General features: G+C 41.5%; 1 protein-coding gene across 2 annotated transcripts in view; it reads left to right on the forward strand.

The window, feature by feature from the left end:
- Positions 1 to 1,247: 1,247 nt before the first annotated feature.
- The window catches only part of slc12a2 (solute carrier family 12 member 2), a 79,645-nt gene continuing 67,063 nt past the window's right edge, over positions 1,248 to 13,829 (forward strand). For both annotated transcript variants that reach the window (XM_074690519.1, XM_074690520.1), the window contains exon 1: positions 1,248 to 2,259. In XM_074690519.1, coding sequence (XP_074546620.1) covers positions 1,681 to 2,259 — 579 coding nt within the window. In that variant the 5' untranslated portion in view covers positions 1,248 to 1,680. The remainder of the gene's footprint in view (positions 2,260 to 13,829) is intronic.

Consider the following 13,829-nt stretch of genomic DNA (forward strand, 5'->3'; position numbering starts at 1 on the left):
TAAAAAAATAATGTTAATGTTTGTACTTAACTTTTCTACTACTTTAGCATGCTTGACTTTATTGCTGACAATTGAAACTTAAAGGGAGTTTGAGGAGTTAGAAAGTGATCTTCAAAAAGTCTCTCTTATAGTTATATGCCGATTGTAACTCACATTTTAAAATTAAAATTATCAACGCCCAATAGGTCATTTTGAAAAGCTTCTTTATGTCGAGCAAGACTGGATTGATTTACGACACGTCCAAGTCACTGTGACAACACGTAGTTTAGAAGTGGCATATGGATATGTCATAGCACAAGGCTGCTACTAGCACATATAGCTAGCTACTGGCATACGATACAAACTTACATTTGCTTGTTGTCACATTTGAAACCACAGCATTACGTAACTGTACTGATAAATACCTTACCTTGTCACATTGTATTGGGCAAAAAGTTGTCTTGAACAAAGAAAATTAGTTCCACACAAAAACAAACACACGGCTGGTTAAAAGTAACACTTTTACGACAGTGTGCATGAGACTCCAGGCCAGAAGGTGGCGAGGCAGTCCAATTAAAAAAGATCCTCCTCACAGCATCTTTAATATCAGACTCCAAAATTAAGTCTTATTGATCTTGCGCTTTTGTGTTGCTATAATACTCACTTTACAAATGAACCAGATTTTTTTTTTTTTGTAGATTGTGACCTAGCTGCACAAGAGGATAACTCTCAAAGTATCAAATGTGGGTTTTTTGGTTACATCTTAACTCAGCTTTAATTTTTATTTATTTATTTTTTTAAGATACATCTTTATGTCACCACTAGCTAAAGATGCACAGATAATATGACTCATCATTCCCTGAGTTTATAAGAGTTATATGTTCTGTGGTGGATCTGAACACCGTGGATTTGAGGTTGGAAGGAGCACAGGTGCTTGACTTAAATCTACTTTTCTGGGCTACCTTAAAATTAAGCGTTAACCCCTCCACTGAGTGACTGAGTCAGTGGTATTAGCTGTAGGAGCCACCATATGGCAGCACACACTTGTCTCAGTTTACCCACGTGCAGCTCACAGACGGACGGACAGACAGCAGCACGCGCTCACACAATGCTCGGCCTGTTGGTGGTGCAGAGTTTCACCCCCTCCCCTCCTCGTCCTTGAGTATTGTGATGACTTCTCGCGACAGTTCCCTGCCCTTTGAAAAAAGAGACGGGATCGCTTGCTTATCGCGAGAGCTGCAGCGGCAGGAGCCCACCCTTCAGTGATGTCGACTGCAGTTGGTATAATAGCAGAGAGGGAAGCGCAGGGAGTCTAGGAGGAGCTGCGGCAAGGTCGACAACAGCATCCTGCTCCAAACCATCGACTTACCGACACTCTTAAGACCCGAGACGAGAGACCTGAGACCCGGTCTAGAGGGGAACCGGATTAAGTCTACCGGGGGGAATTTTGGATTTACTGTGGCAGAGGAGGAGGAGAGTGTCTGAAAGTTTGTCGCCTCATGTTCAGAGGCTGCTAACAGCTACCCTCCACGTCTCTCCGCGCCGCTTTCTGCGCCTCTCTGCCCGGAGCAGAAGCTGTAAATAGAAAGCAAGTGGTGCGAGTGTTGCGGGACTCCTCCCGGGCTTTCACACTTCCTCCCGTTAGTTTGTGAGTCGTAACGTGGCTCCCTCTCACTCGGCTTTCACGTTTGTTTTTGTGCCATGTCAGCGACATCTCCCGCGCCTTCCGCCCCGGCAGACAGCGCCGCGGCTGAAAATGACTTCCTAGCCCCGGATGCGGGGCTGAGGCCGCCGGGTCCGACGCCCAGCCAGAGCCGCTTCCAGGTGGACCTGGTGACTGAGGCTGCGGGCGCCGCCGCGGACTCGTCCCCGAGCTCCGACGCCTCCACTACAGCACCATCCAGCGATAAGGCCACTCCCGCTGCTCCGACAGATGTGCCGGATCCAGGGGCTGGTGGGGAGGAAGCCAAAGGCCGGTTTCGTGTGGTGAATTTCGCGGATCCAAGTGGATCGGGGAGCGCGGCCTCTCCGGAATCTGCACCCACGGAGGGACTGCAGAATGGGGACACGGTGATGAGCGAGACCAGCCTGCATTCATCCACCGGCGGTCAGCATCACTACCACTACGACACCCACACCAACACCTACTACCTGAGGACTTTCGGACACAACACCATCGATGCCGTGCCCAACATTGACTTCTACCGGCAGACAGCTGCTCCTCTGGGGGAGAAACTGATCAGACCCACCCTGTCTGAGCTGCACGACGAACTGGACAAGGTAAGCCGACACACATGAGTCAGAGACGGGCATGGTCATCAGTAAGTTTCGCTGATGATCACAGAGGATGAGCAGCGTGGCTTCCAGAGGGCGGTGAAGTCCAGCTCACATCTTCAGTCCATCCTGAAACCCCACACTGCCTCTGGTCATGTGTTGTACACACATGTAGGCTGTTTGTGCACATGTGCAGAGGAAACATGTGTTTCTCTGCTCCGGAGCAGATTTTAGCAGGTGGATAAACTTCAGTCACAGAGCAGGTCAGGGTGTTATTGATCAGGTGATTTCATTTGCTTCTCTCTTTATTTTATTTTTAATTCAATTAAAACTTTACAGCCCATTGGAAGTTTTCTGAAGTTTCCTACACACCCTCTTTTTTTAAATGCTGAACAAACAGAAGCATGAAATATCCACCTATGTCAAGTGAACATTTCCCTCTCATACATGAATGTATGAGCCACTACCACAGCTATCACTCACGTTTGAAGGGTTGCCAGCAGAAAGGATGCAGGGCTGGTTGAGGTTGAGGTCAGGTCTCTCTTTGTGGAGCTGCCTTTGTGAGCAGGGGTTATTGTCATGGTGACACAGGAAGGGATCATTTCTGTTTCCACAAAGTTGAAAGAACAGCAGAGTCTGAAATCAAAATGTTTGCTGTAGCACTAACTCCTCAAAAAGGGGGGGATGACGCTTGACAGCCAGGCTTCAGCTACTGATTTCAGTGACCAAAAAGGAGGCTGTCGCTTTTTACTCCTCTTATTTTCAGCACATTATCAATCAGCAGTGTAATGAAGATGTGATGTGAGCGAATGTGACAATGGAGGTTTGTGTTGTAGTGTCCCTGCAGACTTTGTGGCATGATTTTCTGTCAAGCTTTCAGATCCTTCACCTCCAAAGACCTCACTAGCTGTCCTTTCAATTTCTCACATCTTCCTCTTTGCTGCTTGATAAACGGACACATTTTCTGCCAGTGTTCAAGGACTACAAAACTGTTGAAACACACACTTCATTATCTGAAGTTTCTTCTCAGCTGTTTCTAAAGTAGAGCAAAGGAATCAGTGCACCTGCAGTGTTGACCCCTATTGCAAGAAATGCTAGCAGGGTTTGTTGTTTTTGCCCGCGTTGTTCTGAAAGAAGTGGTTCTCACTTAAAACTAAACGTTGCAAGCCTCTGCAGATGGATTTGACGAGCAACATGGCAACAATTGCTGTTTAAGTAGTTTTGACCACTAACTTTCTCAAACAAGCCTCAAAGTAAATCCAAAAGTTTCAACATGAACTTGTCGTGTGGTTACTGATAAATTTCCAATAACTAACTGATAATCATGTCGACTGATGTATAAACCTTTTCAAAAAGGCTCATTGCAGTTTCTGACAACTGAACACAGCATTTGTCAATGGCACCTGTTGTTGAAAGACTAGCAAAAAAAATGACAAAAAGGTGGAAATTACTCAATTTGAGAAGGTAAACCCAATTTCAAGCTGTAAAATTTAATTTTCTCAATACTTGTCAAATTTAAAGCTCATAACAGAAACTTTCGGCTGTGTTGGTTATGGCACCCCCTACAGACAAAGCAGAATGAGCCATCTCTTTGCTGCTCATATCCTAAGCATCCAAGACAAAATAGTCTTTCTTTTTTTTTTTTATCTCTGAGGGGTAGCTTATATTGGATTAGTTAAGAATCTGCATAAGCTTCAATTTTGACTTGCGAAAGTAGATGAACACCACTTTCACTTCCCATCAGAGGGAAAGCTCAGGCATTAGAACTCATACTTACGTATTTTCACCTGTTATTTGTCACCTGGTTGTATTTTTTCTTCCTCAGTCAGGCTCTGAAACGCTTCATCGTGTCCCGTCATGTACCGCTCTCTTCCTCCAGGCAACCTGAAGACCTGACAGATTGGTTTCCCCTCAGCAGACGTTGTTTTTTTTCTGAAATCAGCTGCTGTGTTTGTTGGGTATGAAGGTCACTGCAGCATGTGACCGATGACAGCTCTGTCTTTAAGATGATTTAGGTGACCTGATCTGATTTTGCAGTGTTTGTTTGCAGTATCACTCCCGCTGAATGTGAGCATGTTTCTTTCTCTGCACAGTAAACATGCAGCTATGAATAGAAGACTTTCATAACATGCAGTAATCTGTCTCCACCCGTATTTAAACATCATGTCCTTGAGTGCTTTTTCTGATTTAGAATACTGTCCTTTGATGCTGCTCAGAAGATGGTTATCAACGTTTAGTACTAAACTTAAACAGCGGTTATCAGTAGGTCACTGTGCTCTGGAAGTGTAATTAAGCTAGTTCCTGTAATAGAGCACAGATTTTATTTCAAAAGTTTAAAAAGAGCATGACTGTACTGCATGTGTGAGGCTGTTGATACTCGTGTTTATCAAAACAGATTATCAGAACAATCTCTGCTTGATTTGGTGACACAGATTTCTATATCAGCTATAGACTGTGAGAGGGACATTTTCTGAAGGTAGAAATAGAAAACATCTCTCAGGGGTCTGAGTCAGATATCAGAAGGCACTGGTGTCTGCATGGAGAGCAAAAGCAGGAGGAGCATGAACCAGCTCCCATCTGTCATGATCTGATGATGATTTAACTTCCTCTATAAACAGATAACTGCATTGAGAGCAGTAAATAATCTGTTACAGATCAAAAACATTTACACTGACACCAGCTACTCAGCGTGGGGTCACTGAAGAGTAGGGATGGGTACTGAATTAGGTACTTTTAAAACCAAAAGGTAGCATGTTTAGGTACCTAAACACACACATGTGACTGTGAGGGAGTGGAAGAGTAGGCGATTTTCCATGCTGGACATGAACACAGTATTGCAAGTTTATATATTGAAGAATAAATATGTTCAGTTGAAAAAAAAATCTATTTTATTTAGAGCCCGACCGATTAATTAGTTGGGACGATTAATTGGGCCGATTATGCCTGTCACCGATTGATCAATATCGGCCAAAATATAGCCAATTATAAAAATTTTTGCTCCACGGAGATTCTGTCACTCCTGCTCCTGTGTGTCTGTGTGTTGGGCTGCACACTGCCCGCCCCCTGCGTCCACCATTATGTAATGGAAGACTTAAGAACGGCGTTTTAATGTCGAGTTAGTTGCTTTTTTGAGAGATAAACAGAGATAAATGGTACTGTTATTTCACACGTCCACCATTATCTAATGGAAGACTATAATTTTATACTTACTGTGTTTAAAGTTTGACTCCTTTAATTTAATAGTGTTCTGTCTCTGTCTTGAATCATATAGGTATTATAATGATTTGTGATTATATACAGTTTATATCCTGTGTATATCAATGAATTTATTATATATATCAGCCGATATATCTGATATCGGTCAATATATCAGATATCGGTTGATATATCAGATATCGGTCGATATATCGGATATCTTTTTTTTTTGGCCCCAGTATCGGTATCTGCATCGGCCCCAAAAATCCCATATTGGTCGGGCTCTAATAAGATTTATTCTTCTCTTTTTGAAGGCAAAACTAACAGTAGAAAGGTGAAAAAGTAGAAGACAATCCCTGGCTTACTTTAGCAGTATGAAAATAAAAACCTGGGTCAATCCACCCTAGTCTGAACTTCTGTCACAGGGTCATTTCTTAGGCTGCTGATTGGACAGCAAACGGAAGTTTTAGCTGGAAGGTGAATTTGCTTCTCTTTTGGGGCCCAGTTTGACCCAGTCAGACCAGTATACCCCCCACGGTCACATGATAGTTGAGTCTACATGGCTCACATTCCAGTGAACACAGCAGTCATAGAACAGATGCTTCATGCCTCTCCTTCCTGTTGTTGCAGATCTGAAACTTGTATTGACTTTTCTTCAGAATTTATCTGTGTTGTGTCTACTTCCCTTTAACTCCTGTTAACAGCAATTCAAGGAGTAAAATCTACATTTTGGCCTGTTGTAAATGTGGATTGTTATCCAGGCGTTTGATGGTTCGGAGAGAAGATAAACAGTCAACTGTTGTGAGAGACATTATGGACAACTTTACGGTTGTTCACTTGTGAGCAGTAGAAGTTGAAGAGTGGTGACGTTCACACTGACCTTGTTTTAAATTCATCAAATATTCAAACAGAAATATCAGCCTGTTCAAGGCAAGGCCACAACGAGAATGTTAGCATTCCTCAGAGAGATATGAAAATGATTTGACGCATATTTAAAGACACTTCACCCTAAGCCATCACAATAATTTCCAAAGACTGCTGGTACCAGATACCAGTTTGGTAAGAGAGGAAGTCTGTCCTGTCTCCCGAACTCTACGGTTAGACTCTAACACAAGTCTGTCCTCATTAAAAACTGCTCTCCTGTGTTTCTACAGTGTAGAAAGTAAAGAGTCAAACACAAAGCACACATTTCTCTAACACTAATGAGCGGTTTGATTTATTCTTTAAGAAACTCAAATTAATTATGTGCCAGTGAAATGTGAACAGTTTCTTGTTTCTCTCCTTTTCTGTGACACAAAACTTAACGAGTTTCAATATAACAGCTTCACTTTTTTAACCTCTTTTCTTTTATGAGCCCAAAAAACTCATGAACTTCTCAGAATGTAGTCCTGCTTGTACCTTTTAAGGAAACAGTGAAAAATAAATGTTTGTTGTTCAGTTTTCCAGAGTGCAGATTTCCTGGATTAGACATATAAACTTTGTTTCTATTCATTTTGAATCTATGAACTCATTGCTTAAGAATCTCAGAGCTGTTAAAATGTCAACTCACATTAGCTCTGTACTTTAATGTGCTTGAATCATCCGCTCTGTAAATGTATGATGTAGGAAAGTAAAGTATAGAGTTTGTGACCTGGTATCCAGCATGTCAGGATTACCCTTTAAATCAGGATAATTAGCCTCCGTCATTGGGCTGTAACTGGTCTAAGCTGTGACATACATGCTGATGGATCTTTACATTGATTTGCTGCCTTCAGCTGGAAATGGTATGATGAACCTAAAATCCATTAGCATCACAGGAAGTTATGTAACAGCTGATGGGTTATGCATCTTCAGTCGTTGTTTTTGTCCTCAGCCTGCTGGACTTAATTCTGCATCGTTCTTCAGCCTGTGAACTACAGCATGCTTTAAGTACAGCCTCTTTATTTGTAACTTTACTGTAAGACCTCAAATTTACTCGTTACACCAGTAACAAGTCAGGTTTGGTTTCACCCCCCATCCTGGGTATTCTGTAAACTCTACACAGTGTCTACCACACCTGCCTTATCCGACAGGTCAAACTTCACGCTATGAGGGACACGTGGGACTAACAACTTTGGAAAACTGCAGTGGTAGATTTTCTCGAAACTGGAAAATTGATGTGTGAAAAGAGTTTAAATAAAAAAAATACAGGGAACATAATACAGAAAATAATCATAAAAAGTAAAACACAAAACATAGTTAACAAAAAAATAACATGCACCATAGAAAACATTCACTTTAAAGAAGTAAATCTGATGATCCCATCTCTAGGGATGGGTACCAAATTAGGTACCGTGTGTAGGTACCTGAATGCATCCTTGTGACTGTGAGGAGTGGAAGAGTTGTTAGTTTTCCATGCTGGACATGAACACAGCACTGCAAGTTTATATTAAAGATTTGATATGTAAAATTTTAAAATGATACATTTTATTATTTAACAAATTGATATTTTTTAGCACATGAACACAAAAAAGTACCAAAAGTTGGTACTGTTGAGTACCGGTACTGATTGCCAGGTCCCAGGCATCGGTACCGAATCGTTTCAAATCTTAAAAGTACCTATCCCTACTCATCTCACCTTACACTTATCTGGGTCCAAATTGCATTGAAACCTGGACTGTGTCTACCCCAGGGTCTCCTACCAGCTGGGCATGCCCATAACACTCCCCCAAGGAGGCTTACAGTAGACATCCTCACCAGATGCCTGAACCATCTCATCTGGCTTCTCTGGATGTAGAGGAGCAGCGGCTCCACTCTGAGCCTTGAACTGTGTCTCTAAGGCTAAGCCCCGAGACCCTGTGGAGAAATCTCATTTCAGCCACTTGTATCTGCCATCTTGTCCTTTCAGCCACCACCCACAGCTCCTGGCCATAGGTGAGGGTCAGTGCGTAGATTGAGCAGTAAATTAGGAGACTTCCCTTCTGGCTGAACTCCCTCTGCACCACTAAAAGCCGCTATAATGTCCACCCGTCACTGCTGACGCTGCCTGTTTGTCAATCTGTCACTCTATTTTCCCCTCACTTGTGAACAAGACCCCATATACTCGAACTCCTCCACTTGAGGCAAAGACCCTCTCCCGACCCTGAGTGGTCAGTCTACTCTTTTCTGACTGAGAGCCATGGCCTCAGACTTCGAGTTGCTGATCTTCTTCATCCTGGTGTGAGCTGGAAGTCAGTGTTCGATGAGGCCTGTAGGGAAACATCATCTGCAAAGATCTGATGATGTGAGTTAAAATTACACATGAGAGATAAAGTTCAGAGGACATACATAATATCACAAGATGGTTAAGAAAAACTCAATCATGTCCCCGTATTCCTAGAAAACTGAAATGTAATTTTTCTTCAGGAATCAATAAAGGATTTCTGATTCTGATTCTGAAAACTTATAAAGCTCCACTTACATTATTTTTTACATATGTCTCTGTGTTTAATAACATGGAGTTACAAAGTCATCAGAATTATATGTCACATGATCATATTTTAATTTTTGTTTACTTTTATTATCATCAACTTGGACAAAGGGGACAAAAAGGGTTACTGGGTTAGGACTTTGCCATTGAATGTAAGTCAAAGTCTTCTTCCCGTTCTTTATATTTTAAATGAAGAATGTTGAAAGCGTCTCTTCCTCTTCCTTATCGTGGTCCTGAAGTGATTTGTGATGAAAGGCTGCTCTCATATTTTCTCAAGGTTGCTCAGCTGACAGAGAGCTCCTTTCTTTAGTCGGAGTATATCAGCTCTTACCCGCAGGTTCATAAGAATCAGGAGTTTCATCACTTGTGAATTAATCATGTGATGACAGGATTTAATTATCTGCCGGGATCGCTCGGCTCACAGGGACCGGGCTGGTTGGACGGGTGTTTGTCAATCAGGTTTAAAATCAGAGAGTTTGAGTGTGTTTGGAGGTCGCTGTGACCGCTTCGTTTCCTCGTATCTCGTCTATCAGTGAAGAGTTTCCCTCTGAGAGGATCGAAAAAACACACAATGGAAATTCCACTGTAAGCATTGACTGATGTTCATGGACTGAACCAATCAATGAGTCATATTCTGTGTACTCTCAGGGCACATACTCACTCAGTGCTGCTGCATTATCGGCTGGTTAATGGTACACATTTGCATGCTCATGTGTGCAAAGTTTTTAGGTCACAGTCTGGTGTGATTAGTGAGCAGGAGAAAACTTTATGAAACATTTTTACCACTGAGTTTGAGACGCACAACTCGGGCAGAAGAAACCACAAGTTCATCTGCAAACAAAGCAAACCTGGCACCTTCCTGTCCGTGTTCGTGCGAGAGGGTGGATATCTTCATAAGTTCTGCAGAGAGTAACTGCTGTGAAACAACCAAAAGTAACAGCAAATTTTTCTTCTTCATGACTCGTACACTACTTCTCTTCTTCCCCTGCTTAGTTAAGATAATACTGTAGGTCTGATGAATGTTTGAATACAGTGACACTACAAGTGCAAGGCTGGCTAACCATGCTAAGTTACTAGCATGTGATAAATCTTTCGTCGAACTCTTTTGCCAAACTTAAGCAGTGTAAATAAGACTTGATGGTCCTAATTTAACATTTCGAGGAATCCAGATTTAAAAGTTATTAAAGAACAGATCTTTGACCATCCTTCCTGAATTACATCCCCCAAGGAGGTTATGTTTTTGGTTTGTTTGTTTGTCTGTGAACAACATAACTCAAAAAGTATCAAATGGATCATGATGAAAATTTCAGGAAATATTCAAAATGGGATAAGGAAGAAGTGATTAAATTTTGGAGGTGATCTGGATCACCGTCTGGATCTAGGATTTTTTTAAAGGATTCTTCATCATTGTGAGATAGGGCCGTTTTCACCATATGTCTATTTAGCTCCATGATAAATGGTCGGGTTGCTTTGCAAAGGAACACAAGACAACGTCATGATAATCTCTGACAGATGTAAAAGTATGATCCAGATCCTGCCAATATTCTGGATACGAAGATCTGGAATATGAAATATGTACTGGGTCATCATAATTTTCGACACTGTCAGATGTCAAATTATCATGAAAACCTGCAACTAACACCAAATTGTAGCAGACAGTCTGCTGAAAGGGAGTATAACATTAAAGTAGGACTAAAGTGTTCTGTGACATTCACAATATGCTTGATGGAGGTCTGAGCTCTCTGAGTGCTTGTTGTACAGCCATGGTGGTGTGTGTGAAGTGTGTGAATCAGCAGCAGCAGAGTTTTCTGTGCTGTAGGTCCATATTGACAAGCTGAAGGGGAAACAGTGACAGGACTGATTGATTGATTCAGGTCGGAGTGGGAGAGCATAAATGTGTTCTGCTTAAATATTGATGGGACTCGGTGTGGGGCTCCAGAGCTGCACATTCATTGTTTTCTGAGCAGGATTAGAGTCATGTCGAGCTTCTCTTCCTGAGATTTAGGCCAGTGGTTCTCACGCTGTTCCTCTTTTTGGACACAGATTTAACTTTCAAGGCTTCAGCATTTACGTGTTTTATTACATGAAAAAAAACGGAAAGCAGGAAGAAGTCATGAACTCTGTTAAACTGAGCTTAGGTTTGCGTTTTACTTACGTTTGATGGTGGACTAGTCATTGATATCTGAACCGATTACTTGACTGTTCATATATGACTTATCACTTATCTCTTCCAATCGCTCTGATCAGCAACAAGATCTGCTTCATAAATCCTGCACAGTCCTTTTCTTTGAATGTTTGGGGGGAAATACTTGAGACTTTCGGAGCTTGATGTGATGGTGTTGCATCAGCTGTGGTCGTTTTGTTCTGGTTTGTTTCCAGTTTGCAGTAGAGTTGGGACATTTATTGATCTTACAATATATCTTTGACTTGACCATACAATGATCAATAAGGACTGAATGTTTACATTTTAACTTAATGAATAAGGCTTTCTGAATAGCTTTCACAGACAATGTGCGTTGCTATGTTATGACTCCATGTGGTGGCGCTATTGAAATGACATGACATTAATCCTGCAAATTACCTTCTAAATTGCATTTTTTATTCTTTGGTTGATCAGATATTGTGATTCTTTTGCAGTATTTGTATTGGATGGCATTGTATAGTGGTTTAAGATAAAATTATCAGGCAATGTTAGTTTAATTTGAAAGCACCCTACATACGTAAAGAAATAAGAAGTGATTTCAAAGGAAGCATTTATGGAAGCATCTAAAAATGTGACAGTGAGTAAAAAAGGCTTTAAAACACAAAATATAGTCAAGTATAATGAAATACAGGATGGAATGACATTTAGATTATTTGGGATGAGATAATTAGAATGAAGTAAGGCTTGAAATGGATTGATTTTCTGCTTTTCCTCTGTAGGTTTGGGTTTGTCCTCTGTTGGAGCAGAGCATGGTGTTGTGCACCAGGGTTGTTGCGTGTCGTGCATTGCACAGTTGTCATGGTGTGTGTGCCGTGTCCCCTCAGCATCTCAGGAGGTCTGTTAATGAGAGTGGCTTGTGTTTACGACGTCTTCAGACCTGCTGTTTGTCCCATCCAGTGGCGTTAACCCCTTACACACACAGACACACACAGACGTCTCCATGGACACCATATGGAGCCACTGGGTGTGTAAATGTGTGTGTGTGAGACAGCAAGGTCATGTGACCTGTTGCTTGTTTTCACAGTGAAATATGCCGTGACTGTGACTCCTGATCAGCTCTGTGCAGAGATGCTCACGGTCAGTTTTTCCAACCTCTCGTGGGCTGAAATCAAAAACACCTTCTGGTCCTGAAGTTCCTGATGTGTCTGTGTGAGGAGAGCTGGTGGAGCTCCATGTGTGCAGGATGTAGATGTGAGGAAACATCTTGAATCTGTGAGCAGTGTTATCACGGAGGTTTCTCACATTTCACACACTCTTCCTGAATGTGAAAGATGTGTGTCGCCTCGTCAGTGACTCACTTTATTTTCTCATTTTCCAGCTGCGCGGGATGATTATTGTGTTTTTATTCAACAACATCTTCTCTGTCTTCTCTGTGTCTGTCTGTGTAGTCTACGGCTGTTACCATTTTAACATCTGGACAGCCTTGAGTCCATGTGCCGGTTTTTTAAACCTGGGTATGACGAGTGAGAGTGAACACAGCAGAGGTTGGTTTTAACGGCAGGAGTGTCTGACTGATGGATGTGAGATGTTTTACATCACTGATGTCTGAAGTAATCTGCTCATCGATGTTTGTTTCTTTTTATAGGATGTTTATGACATGCACTTTAATGTTGTTTTTGTAAATACATGAAAAAAACAACAGTTATTCTGCAGTTTCCTGTACAACAGATAATTTTTTGCTATCCAGGCATTAACTTTTGTTTCCTACACTTCAGAAGCAACGCTGCTTTTACCGGCTTCGCATTATAAACAGTTACCATACCTCAGCTTTGAGCCGAAACCTGACACAATATCTGCAAAGCTAAAATCTCTGACAACTTCTGTTTCATGACCCTGCTTTATGAGATGCTTTATATAAATTAGCCACTTGAAATATGTAGATTTAACATGATTAGCCAATTAAAAATAAAAACATATGTCTGCAGAGTGTGGACACTGCAGGTATTCTCCCTGGTAGGGCTGTTTTTGAGCAGCGTCAGCGACCACATACTCATGCTCATGCTGTGGCATAGTGAGAAACATGCCAATGATAAGATCTCACATGACATTACCTGAGTGAAAGCTGTAGGATTTAAGACCTTATTACAAGCACTTGAAACATGATCCAGAAAAATGTAAGGCCCCATTTACGATATTTCATCCCAAAATACTAAGACACAGTGAAAAAAAATCTGCGTTTACATGGAAACGCTGATGCACTGAAAACGTTGTAGTAAGCATGCCAGGCCTGTGGATGGTGCTGTAACTGTCTTGTCCAGAAGCCGCTTTTGGGAGATGTTCACCTAAGTAGAGTTGAACTGATCATCTGGTGTATTGGCCAATACGAAGTGCAGAAGTGTAGCAACAGATGCACATTTTGTTGAAAGACAGTCAGCCAGGGTGTCCGCGGGGTCTTAAAAAGTATTAAAATTTGATAAATCAATTTTGGAAAATTCTGAAAAAGTATTAAAAAGTCTTAATTGCGGTTTTAAGAGGTATTACGTTTCATAGGTATTCAAGCTTTCACCCAAAAAATATCCATGAATATTCATTTCCTCCTTGCAACTGTCCCCTGATTGGGACATTAAACATTCAGCCAATATAGTTCTAAAATAGAATAGAATAGAAAAGAATAGAGTTACTTTATTGATCCCAAACTGGAAAAATGTTGTGTTAACAGCAGAAATCAATGGAGTCAGTTACTCTAGTTACAATAAAATACAACAATAAGGATTGTGAGCGGTATAAACACCAGCTATAAATTAACGTAAT

The sequence above is a fragment of the Halichoeres trimaculatus genome, unplaced genomic scaffold (assembly GCF_033239565.1).
Source record: "Halichoeres trimaculatus isolate MK-OKI-2021-1 unplaced genomic scaffold, fHalTri1.1 fHalTri1_scaffold_16, whole genome shotgun sequence".
NCBI classification, from domain to species: domain Eukaryota; kingdom Metazoa; phylum Chordata; class Actinopteri; order Labriformes; family Labridae; genus Halichoeres; species Halichoeres trimaculatus.